This window comes from Gadus macrocephalus, chromosome 1 (genome assembly GCF_031168955.1).
Source record: "Gadus macrocephalus chromosome 1, ASM3116895v1".
NCBI lineage: Eukaryota > Metazoa > Chordata > Actinopteri > Gadiformes > Gadidae > Gadus > Gadus macrocephalus.
In genome coordinates this window covers 8,438,936-8,454,422 of record NC_082382.1, presented here as the reverse complement: position 1 = coordinate 8,454,422, position 15,487 = coordinate 8,438,936, and the positions used below count along the sequence as shown (strand labels likewise).

At 42.1% G+C, this 15,487-nt stretch overlaps 2 protein-coding genes and 1 long non-coding RNA gene across 7 annotated transcripts; 2 read left to right on the top strand and 1 right to left on the bottom strand.

Moving 5' to 3' along the window:
• Positions 1 to 366: 366 nt before the first annotated feature.
• On the top strand, positions 367 to 3,316 carry zgc:174906 (uncharacterized protein LOC571548 homolog). The gene is made up of 4 exons (XM_060065233.1): positions 367 to 484; positions 2,061 to 2,385; positions 2,467 to 2,541; positions 2,629 to 3,316. Exons 2-4 carry the CDS (start codon positions 2,082 to 2,084, stop codon positions 2,907 to 2,909), a joined length of 660 nt encoding a protein of 219 aa, XP_059921216.1. The 5' UTR covers positions 367 to 484; positions 2,061 to 2,081; the 3' UTR covers positions 2,910 to 3,316.
• Positions 3,317 to 3,814: 498 nt separating this feature from the next.
• LOC132467744 (uncharacterized) lies at positions 3,815 to 5,786 on the bottom strand. The gene is made up of 5 exons (XR_009528064.1): positions 5,399 to 5,786; positions 5,049 to 5,244; positions 4,734 to 4,853; positions 4,453 to 4,637; positions 3,815 to 4,356 (listed from the first exon to the last, which is right to left on the bottom strand). It is a non-coding gene; the product is annotated as an uncharacterized LOC132467744 (long non-coding RNA).
• Positions 5,787 to 5,838: 52 nt separating this feature from the next.
• Positions 5,839 to 12,314, top strand: znf740b (zinc finger protein 740b). Of its 5 annotated transcripts, none has more exons than XM_060065194.1 (7): positions 5,839 to 5,954; positions 7,364 to 7,524; positions 7,679 to 7,933; positions 8,240 to 8,374; positions 8,465 to 8,591; positions 8,927 to 9,045; positions 9,474 to 12,314. In XM_060065194.1, exons 2-7 carry the CDS (start codon positions 7,480 to 7,482, stop codon positions 9,651 to 9,653), a joined length of 861 nt encoding a protein of 286 aa, XP_059921177.1. In that variant the 5' UTR covers positions 5,839 to 5,954; positions 7,364 to 7,479; the 3' UTR covers positions 9,654 to 12,314. The 5 variants fall into 5 exon arrangements, with proteins under 5 accessions (XP_059921177.1, XP_059921170.1, XP_059921186.1 ...); XM_060065187.1 differs by having other exon boundaries at positions 7,364 to 7,530; XM_060065203.1 differs by having other exon boundaries at positions 5,840 to 5,954; positions 7,364 to 7,530; positions 7,679 to 7,903.
• The last annotated feature ends 3,173 nt before the right edge of the window (positions 12,315 to 15,487 follow it).

Sequence of the window (15,487 nt, the reverse complement as noted above, 5' to 3'; positions counted from 1 at the left end):
ACATTACCAGGAACAGCATTCAATGTTGTGGAAGAGTTAGATATCATCACATCATTGAATGTTCTGGAAATGTAACTATTCTCTTATCTTATTTCTTGGTAGACATTGCATAACAACACAAAACAATAGCATAGGCCTACTGCCTTTATGCTGGAATTGGTAATACAACTTTGTAATAACAGAGAATTTTTTATACACACAATTTGCATTATTAATTGTTAAGAGCAAATTTGTTTTCTTTGCCTCAGACATATTTGTCGAAACATTTTAGTCGCTTAATAAATGTATATTTTAACAATCCTTTTTTTTATATAAATAATGCCACAAGGTGTCACAGTTGCACAATGTGGAACTAAAATAATAACCAATTTCTCCACTATATGGCAGTACACGCTGTATCCTCCGCGAAGAAGAGCATTCTCCGCCCTGCTTGAAACTGAAACCTAAAGAAGATACATTGTTTTTCCCTGGATCAACAACATTGGTAAGAACAGCGATTAAAAAATACTAAAATGCAATTCAACCTAATTTGAATGAAGATGAGGGCACACGGTTATTTAGTCTTCACTTGCTTTTATGAATGAATAATCTTTACTACGTGCTTTATTAAAGTGATAGCCCACCTATTTTAGAGAGCATCTTAAGACCAAACTGTTCTGCCCTTTGATTGATTTGAGTAAGCTAAAACTATAACCATATTGATAAAGAATATAGGGCAATATACATTAATATAGAGACTCACAATATAAGTTTACATTGAAGTCATCATTTACTTTCAATTTGTTTCCAATATGCGTGGCGCAGAGCTCTGGTCTTTGTATGTGTAACATTTTCTCACGCATTCGAAAGCAATGTTTTTATTTTGTTGGTGTCATTTCATAGGGTTTTTTTAATTTATTTTTCTAATGGCAAATTGTTTACCAATGTTAACGTGTAATGGTTATTGATCAAATATTGTCCTTTTTAATCTATTCTGTGTTATGCAATATATCCCCTAGTATGGGATTCCTTCCAGCCCGAATGGGACTATCAATCAGTTGAAAAACCGGAAAATCTAGAATAGCCAGCTCCTTCATTTCTTTACACTTTACGGATGAACCTCGGGTCTCAATGAGAAGGTTCCCAGCATGATCTAGAGCCTGTATACACACACATATTGACCACCTCACATGATGAACCCCAGTATCAGAATCAGTCCTGCCTGATTGGGTTTTTGTCCCACTCAGAACCGTTCTCGCAAAGTTTTTTGGGTAAAAACCCCTCGGGCCAGATTAAATCCTATACTGGGGGATGGCATAACACATAAAATATTACAAATTACAATGCACTGTTTTTGAACAAGAAACATGTCACAATACTATTGACATTCAGGGCATTTAGCAGACACTTTTATCTAAAGAGACATACAATAAGTTTATCAGGAGAAAGTACCAGTGGTAACCAGTTGGCCATTAAAATCCTATTTGAAATAAACAACTTGTTTACTGATGGCACATCACTAGCCTCGAATCGAGAGCACCTTCAGCTTTGCTTCAAGTTTATCTAAAGTTATTTTTTAATTTTCGTTAAATGCTAATACAGTAATTGTCAGCAAGCAGTGCTGTAGCAGGGTTATGCATAACTCTGCGTTGAGGTGATCTGAGTATTTGTCATTGTTTGTTAATTTTACTCTCAAGTTTTTCAGCTGTCATCTAAGACAATAAACCTGGCTCGTTAATTCCAGTTAGTGTTAATACGTTGCTGCATAGGCTATAACGCAACAGTTAGCAAGAACAGTAAATATGCTATTAGACCTATACACAAGACAATGTGATGGGACTGTGGATGGTAATTTGGATGGACTGTGCTGAATCAGTCCGGTACATTTTTGATAAATTAATATTAAAATGGTTAATTTTACCAACTTACCCCAAAAAAGTTATCAGATCCGGAAATAGACATAATAAACCATTATTTGTATAACATTAGCTGATGCATACACTGTTGAACAGATTTATACCATGACATGTGTCTTAAATTGCTACCAACAAAGTAAAACATTTTACGTTTCTACATTTCAGATGCCAGAGTAACATTCTGTCATGGATAAAGAATCAGAAACATCAAACCATCAGCTGCTGAGGTGCTTGAAACCAAAGTTGATTGACATCTTGAGTGCTGATCCTGAATTACTTCTGCAGCATGCACACTCTCGCAAGCTTGTGACAGAAAATGGGTACAAGAAGGTCAGAGCCCAACAGATTTCAACTGAGAAGGTGACAACTCTACTGGATCTGATATACGACGGAGGGTCTAAGGCCTCACACGGACTGCTGGAACTGCTGAAGGAAGATACCTTTCAGGAGAACTTCCCAAGACTGTCTATCCTGGTAAACCCAGACCCAGGTATACATGTTTATATGTGTTGTTACATGTAGCTTACATACGGTATGCACTTTCATTGAGTGTAATCTATTTTTGTTATAGAAGAAGCATCAAAGAGGACCACTGAGGATTCAGCACAACAGTCAAGATCTACAAATCAACCATCCATGAGTGTTGGTGGGTGACTGCACTTATATTCATGTCCGGTCAAAATCCTCCCCATATTTCCCACTGACTTGTCTTCTTCCCCGTTTTCATGCACAGTCTCTGAAATAGTGACACCGAAACAGCTGCTGAAGGTGGCTGGTGCGATGTCCCGTACCTGGAAGGAAGTTGGAATACAGGTGCTGGATATTAGCAGCGAGAAGTTGGATGCGATTGAAGCGGAAAATAACACCCAAAAGATGCGAGCATTTCGCATGCTGCAAACTTGGCGTTCTCGTAAAAGGGAAAATGCCACAGCAGCCAAGCTGCATGACCTCCTCAGCCATGAGGATTTGGGCCTTGACCCTGAGGTGTTAGATTCTCTACTGGAGAGCAGTTGAGTCAAGCACTATTCCTTTCATTATGTTTACATGCACACCGTACTACCACTATATCTTATTCATCAGATTTGTAGACTAATCATGGCATTCACATGTTACAGAGCCCATCACGTGCCCTCAAAATGTTTTATTTCCCTAATTTGATCCAACATAAAAGATGCCTCCTCGTAAACGTTGAATACATCTTCGAAATGTACGGCAAAAACAAAGCACCGCTGGTTCATGCAGTGGTGAAGGGTATGACTAAGTTGTTGTTATGATCTAAAGCTATGCTTTTTAACCACATATCTTTGGACACACTTGGGAAATTGGGATCTTGGACCAACTCTAGTAATTGTATACAATGCAATATTCTATACTACTTTCAAGTTGAATAATTTTTATTTTTATATAAAGCCTATATTTTACGTTGCTGTGTAATTTCTGTTACACTGCTTTTTGATGCGAATTGGTCCGTGCAAATGATACATTGATTTTTGGGGGAGCCATAAGGGTCTAAAGAAATACAGGTATTTTCTATTTTGTTTTCTACAAGCGTAACCACTTTTTTATCAATAAATAAGAAAGCAGACAGTTGTTGATGGCAGAAACTGACTTTACAAATTACTCAATAACTAATGATTAAAGAGGTGCTCTAGGTCTGATTTTGGAGCTAGGTTTTCGATATAAAAAAAATATATATATTCCTGCGGAGTCCTCCAGCATATATTGAATTTAAGCATATCTCATCTCTATTGGCCAGTTATTATGCATTTAAAATTATGTTTTTGTAAATTGCAAAATCAACTTTAATCAGCTCAAACAGCTGCACATCACTGAAGTCACAAAATGAAGAAAAAAATAAACAAACATTTTGATCCTGATTGACAGCTTCTATTTAAAAAAGAAAACGCGTACTATTAAAAGACAATTAAGAAAAACTTTAATGTCCCAAAGGAAACATGTTTTGGACACAGAATCTACTGTATTGGACCTTCCATTCCAGACAAGACCAATTCCAAAAATTCCTCTTGGTAATGAAAATGACAGTCTCATGAAGCAATGATTCCTCTATATTGTCCAAGTTTGAATATCCTTCAAATGTTTGTCAGACTGAACCATCCCACTTACCAACCAATGGATAAACTGCACTGATAGGCTGCTGATGCAGAACCCCCCCCCCATCAATCTATTCGGGCACTCATTGACTGCATCTTAATTCACCTTCTTAAACCCAGTCATACCCCCCACTCCGAAGGGAGGGAGCAGTGGCCATCGCTCCGTTAGACGTCTTCGTGTTGAGGGGGCGTCTCGATGGCTCATGAGATTACATCAGGACGGGTGAGGGTCCCCCGGTTGTGTGTCATACATGTTTGGGATGTAACATCGTTAGCCTGCCGTTTGATGAAGAAACGCAAGGACTGATAGTCACTCACCAGACAACAGGAAGACCAAGATGCCATTCAATCTGAATTGTAAAGATGAAGAAATATGTAAAGTGATGTGATGGATAAACAAATGACCACAATGGAAGAGAGTGGTGTATGCAATGTTTAAGTCTTACCCGATGGATGGAGTCATAGGGGCCCTCTACTCGGTCTGGTTTGAAATCAGTGACTTCACGGTGAGTTTCAACCTTCTCTCGCGATCCTTCGCATTTCTAAGCTGCTTTTCCAGTTCATCTATCCTCTTTTGAGCCTTGATGACTTTGGATTTTACTTGTATCTGGTCAAGTGCATAGTGATGATCCTGTAAAATAGTTCATTTTAAAATTCCTTACCCTTCTTGTCGATGTGACGCTGCAACACAAAACAACCCAACGCTGTTGTATATTGCGATATTTACCGGGATACTCTTTACAGCGGTTGATGGAGTGGTGCGTGTCACTCCAGGCACCACTACCGAAACAACGCGCTCTTCGGCAGCTTTCATGGAGGTCCTGGTCAGTCTGGCTTTATGAGGCACCTGTGATGAATAAACAAGAGGAGAATTAACAAACACAAAAACATTTTCAAATAAACAAGACATAGCCAACAAGGGCCAACAATTTCCCATTCCAGGTTGATTATTAAAAGAGACTTTGGCTCCTTGGTGCAGCCTAATGCACTCATCTTTTCAGAAAGATAACGCAGCAGCTTTAAATATAAAACAACCACACACTTTTTTCAGATGTTCTGGGGTGGATGTAAAGACCGAAGGACTGACACAATCCTTCAAACGAATAGTTTGTCCAGTTCGGTCAAAATCATCTGTAGTGAAGTGGCTACTGCAGAGTACTGTTGTGTTGTTAGGTTGGAAGTCCTTGCGCCTCATGGCAATAGTCCAGTCCTTTCTTCTCACTGGATCCTTGGGAAACCTGTGATGAATATATGCATGCATCCATTATGGCTGAATGAGTAGTCAAACTGGTAACTGTGTTGTATTTCCAGGTAAGTTTGCACGAAAGGCCTTCTATGTAGGATGTTAAAACAACATTTTTGGAAAGTACACAAACCAAAATGACCACTTACTTATGAAAGGTTATACCACGACACTTACTTGTGTCATTCCTCCGGTTGGAGCACCCAAATGCTGCACATGTTTGTGGCATTTGTTTTTTTATTTTGTTTACCAACTTTAATTTCCAAACAGGCACCCTAAGCAGAAGACGGTTACCGCCTCAAGATGGCGACCACGCAAGCGTATCACTTACTGATTTTGCGCTTTCTCTTGTAGTGGTCACCAACCTCGATACAATAACGGCATGGCTAAATGTCACGATGAATTTGGAAATGTGGCAATTTATGTTATTCCTCACAACCTGTAGTTCCTCCTAAATGCAGGCCCGACGGCGCAATTAAGTGGACGTCTTCTTGATGCTCCACGGGACCGAGGGAAGTTTATTACCTCACAACAATGGCCGCCGAATCGAGTCACTCAGGTTACGTCACATGACCACGAACCCGACCAATCGTGTCTTCCCTGCGGGAGCACTTCCGGTAGCGTTTCCTGTCAGTGTTTGTAAACTGAGGAAAAATTGGAAGTGCGACAAGATAAATTGATCTCAGAAACTCTTAAGATCCAAAGGTAAGCGGCATTTACTTGCAGTGTTGTGTACACGATACATTTTGCATCTCATTGCGGTCCGAGTTCGGTTAAAATATAGCCCGTATCCGTCCTGAGAGTACTGTTATTCGTAGTCGGCGCTCAAACTGCACGCCCTGCCTCGCTGTTGTGTTGTCTGGCGGGGGCTGGGGGGATGGGGGGCTGTGGGGGGTTGGGGGTTCGCAGGCTCAGAGTTGTGGCACAGCTTTAGCTTAGCAAGCTAGCTAGCCTTTTCAATCTTGGTCAACATTTCCCCCCCAGTATTAACCCTCATCGTTGATGTGGGTCACTTTGCTTGGCGTGGAAGTCGAACGAATAAACACGTCCCGATCGTTTTCTGCTGATGGTTGATGACTCGTCTGGTCGCTGTGTTAATGCTGAAGCACGGCGATATAAAATAGATATCGTGGTTGAAAATTGGGAACGCATTTGACTCTCCTGATCGCATGTTCAATGCACCTCATACTGAAGACTCATTCACTAGAAATGAGTGCAGAACCTTTAACGTGAACGTTACCAATAACATTTTACAACTCCAACACTGGGAAGCCAGACACATTTCACCCCCCATTGCACAAGTTTGAAAATTGTTTCAAACATTTGTAGCTTAAACGATTCGTTTAAGCATCACGCAACTATTGGGCCAACTGTAAAGCTAGAAATGATTTGACTCACTGAAAACATAGAGCCATGCGCCTTACAGGTAAATAGTCCACAGCTCGCATCCCCATGCCCTCATTTCTCTATGTTACAATTGGGAAGACGAACAGGGTTAAATGGACACATCAAGGCTGATAACATGATTAAACAATAAACTTGTATTTGAAGCAAAGTTTGATGTTTAAATAAATTCTTTAAGTAGTTTTTCTTGCATTCAATTAGCATTGCTTTGATGGAAAATACAAAACATTTACGCAATGTCTCTTGGAAACACCATCGGATTTTTGCCCCTGTGGACTTTTTAAATGTTATTGAGGTTATTTTAGGTATTGCCTAAAATATGGACAGTGTCTTGGGCTGAAGTTATTGATGCTTCACTTCAAAACAGAAGCGCACACAAAATCGCCTTCTCTAAGTGTTTTTGCTTGTTATTGCTTATACTGGGCTAGTGTGATTTACTTTTGTATCATCTGCATGTCTGCTCTCAAACATCGGCTTTCATTTTTGTGTTGTGATATATTTCCACGTCCTTCTTGTACGACACTTGGCATGCACCAAACCATTGGGGGCTTGTTAAAGCCTGTCTAAACACTATCCTAAATTAGTCTAAATTCTGCTCATATCCAAAACATTCTATTGATTTAATCTTAATTGAGGCCTGGCATTCCGGGTTCTGATTTGACCATACGTGTAAATTCATAGCCTTCCTGTTTGTCGTACCTCTATTGCAGGCTTGTGCCCCTGATGATTTTGGTGGGTGCGGTGTCTTCCGTCTCCCCTCACCCTGAGTGACGTCCTCTCTGTCCCCCCCCATCCCCTACTCCCCACACACATTCAAACTGCCAAGATGACACACCATTCCAACACTTCTGTTCGAGATCATATGAAATGGGTCAGTGTAAGAAAGCCTCATAAAAGCACATTGTTTTTGTTTTTGTCTGTGTTTCTACTCCCGTGAAGTGTGCATATTCACACATTCCCCTAGCCTGCCTCCTTCATGGGGATTCCGCTCTCTATTGATAACCTAGCCCTCACTTGTGTGCTAGGCTGGACTTCTGGGCTGTGAGGCAGTGCTGTCCAGCATGGCACTGATGCAGGCAAACGGCATTCCAGGTCAGAAGAAGATGATGTCACCACTAGGCCAGGGCCAGAGGGACAACCCTGAGAGTCACCATTCCCATCACAGCCACGGGCATCAGCCTCACCACCACGGCCACCAGCTACACCACAGTCACATGGGCCATCCCTCCAATGGAAGCTGCCCGCCACTGGTGAGAGACGCTGCAAAAAGCAGTCAGTTGGTCAGTGGACAGGCTGTCTCATTGTTAAACATTCATACGCAAATGTGGCCTCTAGGCATAATATTTTGCATTACTGAACAACGTAAATATATTCTGGATAAATCCCAAGAAAAAATAGGCATATGTGTACATAAATACATAGCTATAGCTCTCGTTTAAGGAGAAGTAAAGGCTATATTAATGAACAAATAGTAATTTCTTTGAATGAGTGTGAAAATCTAAATCAACCGAAAAACAACAGCCTCATTTCAAATTTACTGTTCATGGTCATAAATCAAATACATATTATCTATTGTTTCCTCAAAGTTGATCAGAAAGGATGGTGATTATCACGCATCGAGAATGATGGATGAAAAGGGCATCCAGGCAAACCAGAATATGCAGCCCAAGAAAAAGCATAAAAAATCAGGGATCCCCAACAAAATGAAAGAGAAGATGGAGGTAAGGACCCCTACACGGACTCACTTTAGGGCTTTAATAAGTGCGCTGACGTTGGGTTGGGTCCGTAATGAACGTGTGATCCTTTGGTAGCCCATCATGCCGCCCATGGTCATGGAGGACGACTCGCTGAAGGTGCAGAAGAACTTCATCTGTGACCACTGCTACGGGGCGTACCGGAGCAGCTACCACCTCAAGCGGCACATGCTCACTCACACAGGTTAGCTCCCCCTCTGCTGCGGCCCACCGACGGCTGGACGTCCCTTTACTGATGAGCTCGCATGTACTTTATGAATCCAAGATGGGAAGTGTACATCGTAATGGGGATTTAAAAAAGATATGCCTTTTCTATTATAGTTAACAATGCATATGTAAAGCATATAGTTATACACAATGAATATGATCACTGTAAATAATAATAATGAGTGTATAAAAAATAAATAACTTGAGGTGGAGAAGTAAGTGAAAGAGTTTGAGAAAGCCAAAGCCAAAACAGTGGTTGAATTCAGATAAGAAACCTGCCTCTTTTCCCTCTGTGCCTGGCACGGTTCCCAGGGGAGAAGCCGTATGCATGCGACTCGTGTGAAATGCGGTTCATCCAGCGCTACCACCTGGACAGACATAAGCGCGTGCACAGCGGAGAGAAACCATACCAGTGCGACCGGTGCCATCAGGTGAGAGGGACCGCTCGTCATTCCGCCGCACATAAGAAAACCAGACATGCATGCACACAAAATATAGTCTGGGCTTCATCACATCCCCCAAAAACCAGTCAGTCAAATTATTGATTTGAAATCATCCTAACTACAGCCAACTATGAAGATACAGTAAAATATCACCAACTTATGAGATGAGTCGGAAACAGGCAGAAGTGTAATTTATGGCGTTTAGATTCTGGTTGCGGAGGTTAGGTCTCCGCTGACCATCTCCTGACACAAGTTTACATGTAGTCGTTGTTCAATGGCTAGCCTAAACGATTCAGACAGCGATGGATGTCGTTCAGACTGAAAACGCGCATCTGGTTTACCCCAAACCACTTTTACACCCTGCGATGGACTGTATGTCTGACGACGGCCCCTTCCGTCTCTCTGTCCGTGTCCAGAACTTCTCGCGGACGGACCGGCTCCTAAGGCACCGGCGCCTGTGCACGGCGGGCGGCGTCAGCAAGGAGGAGATCCAGGCGTGCTGCGACAGCCGAGCGTCGGCCTACCCCCAGGATCCCCCCGGCCACACCGCCACCTGGAGCCCCCTACAGCCCTCCAACAACCGCCTGACTGTCTGACCCCTGCCCCCCGCTGAAGGGTGGAGGGAGAGGATGGAGGGACCAGCCCTGTGGATGGTAGTGTAGCGATCCACAGCCCCGTAACACCACACCATGGAGCTAGGTGGTGCTGCAGTCTCAAGGCGGTTCGGCCCACGGCAACCCAACCGGCCGGGATTGCTCTCGCAAGCGGATGCTAAGCGCTGGGTGTACATTGTTCTCAACTTGTCTTTTTTTATTTTTTATTTTTGTGGTTTGGGGGGGGGGGGGGGGGGTAGATACCTACTCTCATGGTATATGACTAATACAGGGTCAGTCGGTCTTGGTTAACGTCACTATGGCAATAATCAAACAACGTACACAGAGTAAGGCCTGTGCCAGGATGCAAGGGAAGACTATTTTACTACATGTGCTGTGGAAAAGATCTTTTTTTCTTTTTTCATTTTATCTTTCTGTTCCTGTTTTAGTGGTACCACCACCAGGTAGAACCTATCAGACACACTACTGAACTCGGTGCATCACCACATGTGCCAGACACCCGAGACAAGACATTGTTTATAAAAAGTGGTGTTGGACAGTCTTTTCCTCCTGCTAATTGTGATTTACTTACCTCCCTGATTAGTTAGAGCTGCTTGGTTGAATTGTGTCCTTGACTGTACTGCCTTTGGGCAGTAGTAATCATATCTAACCAGTAGATGTACTTCTTTCCTCTTGCAACAAAAAGGTTTAACTTTTCAGTTTCTGCAATGGGGGGGGGTTTGTGTTCTAGAATCAAGCTGGCTATCTTGCATCCAGTTTGAATATAAACCTAAGTTAAATCAATCTTTTAATACGGATACAAGTCTTGTATTCAAATCACTATAACTTCAATCTTACTATGCAGGCATGCCTTTGACCTAGCAGAGAAAATGCTATTAAAAATGAATAATTACCAGTTTAACCCCATCGGATTTCCAAAAAAAAGTGTCAGTTTACTAGACGATGGCGTTATGTGAGAATATGTTTTTTTTTTTTAGTGCTGTCAAGCGATTAAAATATTTAATCGTGATTAATGTCATAGTTAACTCAGGATTAATCGCAAAAAAAAATCTATGTTAAATATCCCTTGATTTCTTTGTCCAATTAATTTTAATGCTCTTATCAACATGGAGAACTGCATCGGCTTGCCTTGTACAAATGTTTTTTTATTGATAACAACATTGGCATATACTGATCAAAACAGGACGATAAAAAAAAATAAAGCCTATAGTGCAATTAAACGATGAACATACAAACATACTGCCTTGAATATAGCAGGCAGGCTACTGCTTCTTTGTTTTGAGCCAAATAAAAGAATTCCGTTAATCGTGCGATAAAAATATTAACGCCATTAAAATTGGTTTGCGTTAACGCCGTTAATAACGCGTTTAACTGACAGCACTAGTTTTTTTCCATAGTAACCATTTGGCCTTAATTGGACTTGGTTAACAAACTTTGGCATAATATTGATATTCTCACATTTCTGACCATCATTTTCTGTACCGACGATGAATGACATAACTGCTACAGAGCACAGTTCACAAGAAAACCTCTGGTCAGAGTTTTGGTAAACTATTTCCTGAAACAAGTATGATTATCTACATTTAGGGATGTCCAGCAAAAGTCCTAACGTTTGTATGATTCTGTTTTTGTTCAGAAAGGAGACTTGTGTAATAACATTGTAACCCCTTCAAATCATCTCATCTGTACGTCTTCCCTGTTTGAATTTGTTTCATTGCTATTATGTGCAGAGGTGTTCTCTCTGCGTTTCCACATGAAAAGCTGGGTCAACATGTTAGTGCTTCACCTGAGATACAGAGAACTTGATTACCCATAGCAGGGCCTCTTGAATGGCACCCGACTTCTAGTCTAGCTGTTTTCAAACACAAAAAAAATATTATAGACGGATGGAAAATATATTTTCATTGAGATAGGCCGGCCATCCAAATCTCTGGGTTTTTATTGTATTGTATTTTTTTTTCCCACACATGATTTATTTAAAGAAACTTCCAATATCCTTGTGTGTCTTATCTGTTTGGACTGTGAGCCAAAAGGTTTATAGACTGGCATGTTCTGTGGTGTCTCCTGCAGCCTCTGGCCTGTTCAGTGAAGATGAGTAGATCATGAGTACATCACCTTCACGATCGTCTCGATGCCATGTGCCAATCTTTTCAGCGCCACGATGACAACAGAGCTGTACAAACGGGATTCTTACGGACGCTCCAAATGTGGTGGTCAAAACATGACTCAACAGTTAATAGAGCTAGACATTTAGTTATACCTATTATTGTAGGTAGTTTCATTGCTTCCGTGCTAATTGATGATGTGAAAGGCAAAGTTTTTCCTTTTTTACTGCGTATGAAGTTAATATATATTATAAATTGTATTAGGAGCTGCCACTCGCCCTCCCCCCCCATACTATTTTTAGTGTAGTCATGGTTAGTCTGTTCATTTTTTTTTGTTTTTTTTTCGTGTTTTTTGATCCCCTTAACAGCATTTCAAGGATTTTGTAAAGAGTAGGGGGGTAAGGAAAAGTTTTTTTTTTATAAAATAAATGTTATTCGTCATCGTTGTCATTTCACATTTCAGCTAAGATCCATTTTGAACATAGAAAGACAAAATGTAAATCAGGGCCTCAAACTTGAATAAATGTGTACATTTTAAGCACCCTCTTCTCCAACTATTACAAACATGTTTTTTTGGTTGCTTGTAATGTTACCATTAAAAGTTCAATCAGTACAATATTTACACCGGAACTTGTAACGTTCCTGTTGCACTGTGCCTCCGGTACGCCGTAAACGCTAGCCTTTCTGGCAGTAAGTAAATCGGTACCGAGAAGCCAGTTATGGTAGATATTGTAATTTGCTCGGTGTTCCACCAGATGGCCCTCCAGAACATGTCTCCGTCATTAGTGATCGGAAGAGCAAATTTGAGTTGATTTCATTAGCGTTCAATTGATCAAATACATTACCAATAAGGTTACAGGTTATTAAGTTGTATTATATATAGTTTTTTTTGTGTCTTACCTTAGCTCTTATACTTCTTACCACAAGGGGGAGGTATTGCTAATGGCTTCATACATTAGTCTATCATAAGTTGACAACCGCATACTTTTTTCGCTGTTTACGGATTTGAACACCAAACAAAGCAACTGTAGCAATTGCTAAGGTAGAGGAATGCAATATACCTCCAGTACAGAATTTACAGACATGAAACAATCTATATTTGACTAGGTAGGCCTACTAGTGCTAGGCCTGCCTTACAGTGTGTGTGGTGAGCGTCTAGGCTCTTACAGCCGTACAACACCAGGTGTGGCCTAATATATGCTGATAGTGGATGAGGTGTGATATCCTCCAACACAAACGCACACACTCAAAGCAGTGTAAAGTGCTATTCAAATTAGAGGAATTATTAATTAAATACCTATTCACATTTACACCTTTGCTGAGATGAGCATAGGGTGCATCAATACAAGGTGAAGTCATGTGAATAATAATAATGATGTAAAATCAACCAATTTTGTACAGAAAACGTGACCATGTCTCCAGTTATTTTGAAGAAAAAGTGGATTTACAACACCCCCCCCCCCCTTATAATCCAGCTCTGTGTGTATCGGCACATCCGCCTGAACAGACAACGGATCACACCCTTAGCATCTCCCCTTTTCTCTCACTATTGACCAGTTCTTTAATTAAAGTGTCTGGATGAGCTCAGCCTGCAGGGTGCTGGGAGTGTGCGCCTCACCCCATGGGACCCATCTTCTCTCTCTCCAGCCTGATTTACAGGACCCAGCGCCCCGTAGCACTTAACGCCGGAGCGCCTTAAGTGAGGGAGATGGGGAGCAGATCAGAGAGGGGAGACCACTCCATCTTCATGCATATAGGGCATAGCATATCCCCTCCCGCCTCCAGATCTGGGCCAGGGAGAGGAGGTCCGGAGCAAGAGACACAGAGGGAGCGAGGCACGTAGATATACCTACCTATATATTTATTTATACATACTTTTTTGTGCTCTAGCAATGTTACTGTATGTATTCCAAGCCAATACTCCCACGCCTTTGAACCTGATCCAAGAGAGAGAAGGAGAAAGAGAGAGAAGGAGAGAGGTAGGCCTATAGAGAGGGAGAGGGAGAGGGAGAGGGAGAGAGAGAGAGAGAGAGAGAGAGAGAGAGAGAGGGGGTGGGGTACTGACTTCTCCAATCTCTCCCACCCTTCATCAGGAGTGTGGGGGGCCAGGGGACACAGCTCTGCACTCTATGAAGGCAGAAACCAACAGGACATCCAACCAAAGATTCCCCCTGTGGCTACTAAATCTCAGCGGACTGTAAAAATAAATAAAAATGAATGCAAAATAAAAAACAACGGCAGAGCTGTCAGCAAGCGAACGGGACGGAGGTTTACAAAAACAAAAGCCCTAGTCGGCAAAGCCCCCATGTCTCCCTACGAAGTGTTTGGAACCTCCCCCCCCCACCCCCAACTCTGATCAAATACCTCTCAGGGCCAGGAGGATGATTGAAACCATCTCCACAACAATGGGTTCCTGCTATCTCCTCACTCCCGAAGTGTGGGAGTGCCGTTTCATCGGAGGCTTTTGATTAATAAAGGAACGGTCGACTGGCCTAGAGCGTCGCCGTGCCCCCCCCACCCCCTCACCCCGCAAACATCCATCACGTGCGTGACAGCCCACCTCTCCGCGTTAATTAGCGGTGATATTTAAGCTGTCTGAGGTGGTCTTTGGCCGTCAGCACAGTGGCAGCGCTGCTCATCATTATGAATTCAATTCTGCCACCCCGGATACTCCTACCTCTACCCCCTTGCTGCACCACTGCACAGAACACACACACACACACGCTCGCGCTCGCGCTCGCACACGCACACACACACACACACACACACACACACACACACACACACACACACACATGCTCGCACACGCACACACGCAAACACACACACACACACACACACACACACACACACAATTCAACCCAATATTATCAGCGGCCTTGCCAGCCCATGAGTATAATAGGTCAAATACAACCTTTAAAATATCAGGAATCCAAACATGTTACGGCAGTCAAATCAATTCTGCGAGCAGTTACCCGCTCCAATCATCAATCTGTCATCTTCCCAGTCCCTGGCAAGATGATTCTGCGTTTCAATAAAGCATGGGACATATATCTGTTGTTTCTTTTTCAGAACAGTCGGTTCTTGTGGTGACATATTTGATGATTGCCAAATATTGCAATACTCGAATAATAGTATGAACCATTTTTATGAAATAAAGGAAGGGTCGGAAGATGCAATGTAGATTAAGTGTCTACCTTAGGAGGGACTCATCGGGGCCTCCATAGGAAAGGCAGCCATCTTAATAATAGCTTGGAGCACAAACAAAATGGCCCCCAAATGAAATGAAGTGGAATTATGTAGAGATGTGTGTGCCATTGATACACCTTGGTCCCATCAGCCATGAAGAGAGCACAGGTACGGGGGACGGGCGGGGGCTGCCGGTCACATGACGCATAAACATCTCAATATGAGGGGCCACATTTCAATGTGACACACATTCAGTCAACTGACACTAATTCCCTAATTAACTTACACTCAAGCAGATTAATTAATTTCAGCATTTCAGCCTCTAGTCATGAACACACGTGTTTCATCATAAATTAGTTGGTTGAATGTAGTTATAGATGAGTCATTTACTAGCAACCACTGAAAGGGAGAGTTGATGTTATCTTAATGGTTTATCAGATTTATTGGTTATTTTTTAGTCACTGTGTGTTTGTGTGTTCATGCATGCGTGTGACTCGTTGAAACGTTGCATATGCCTTTGAA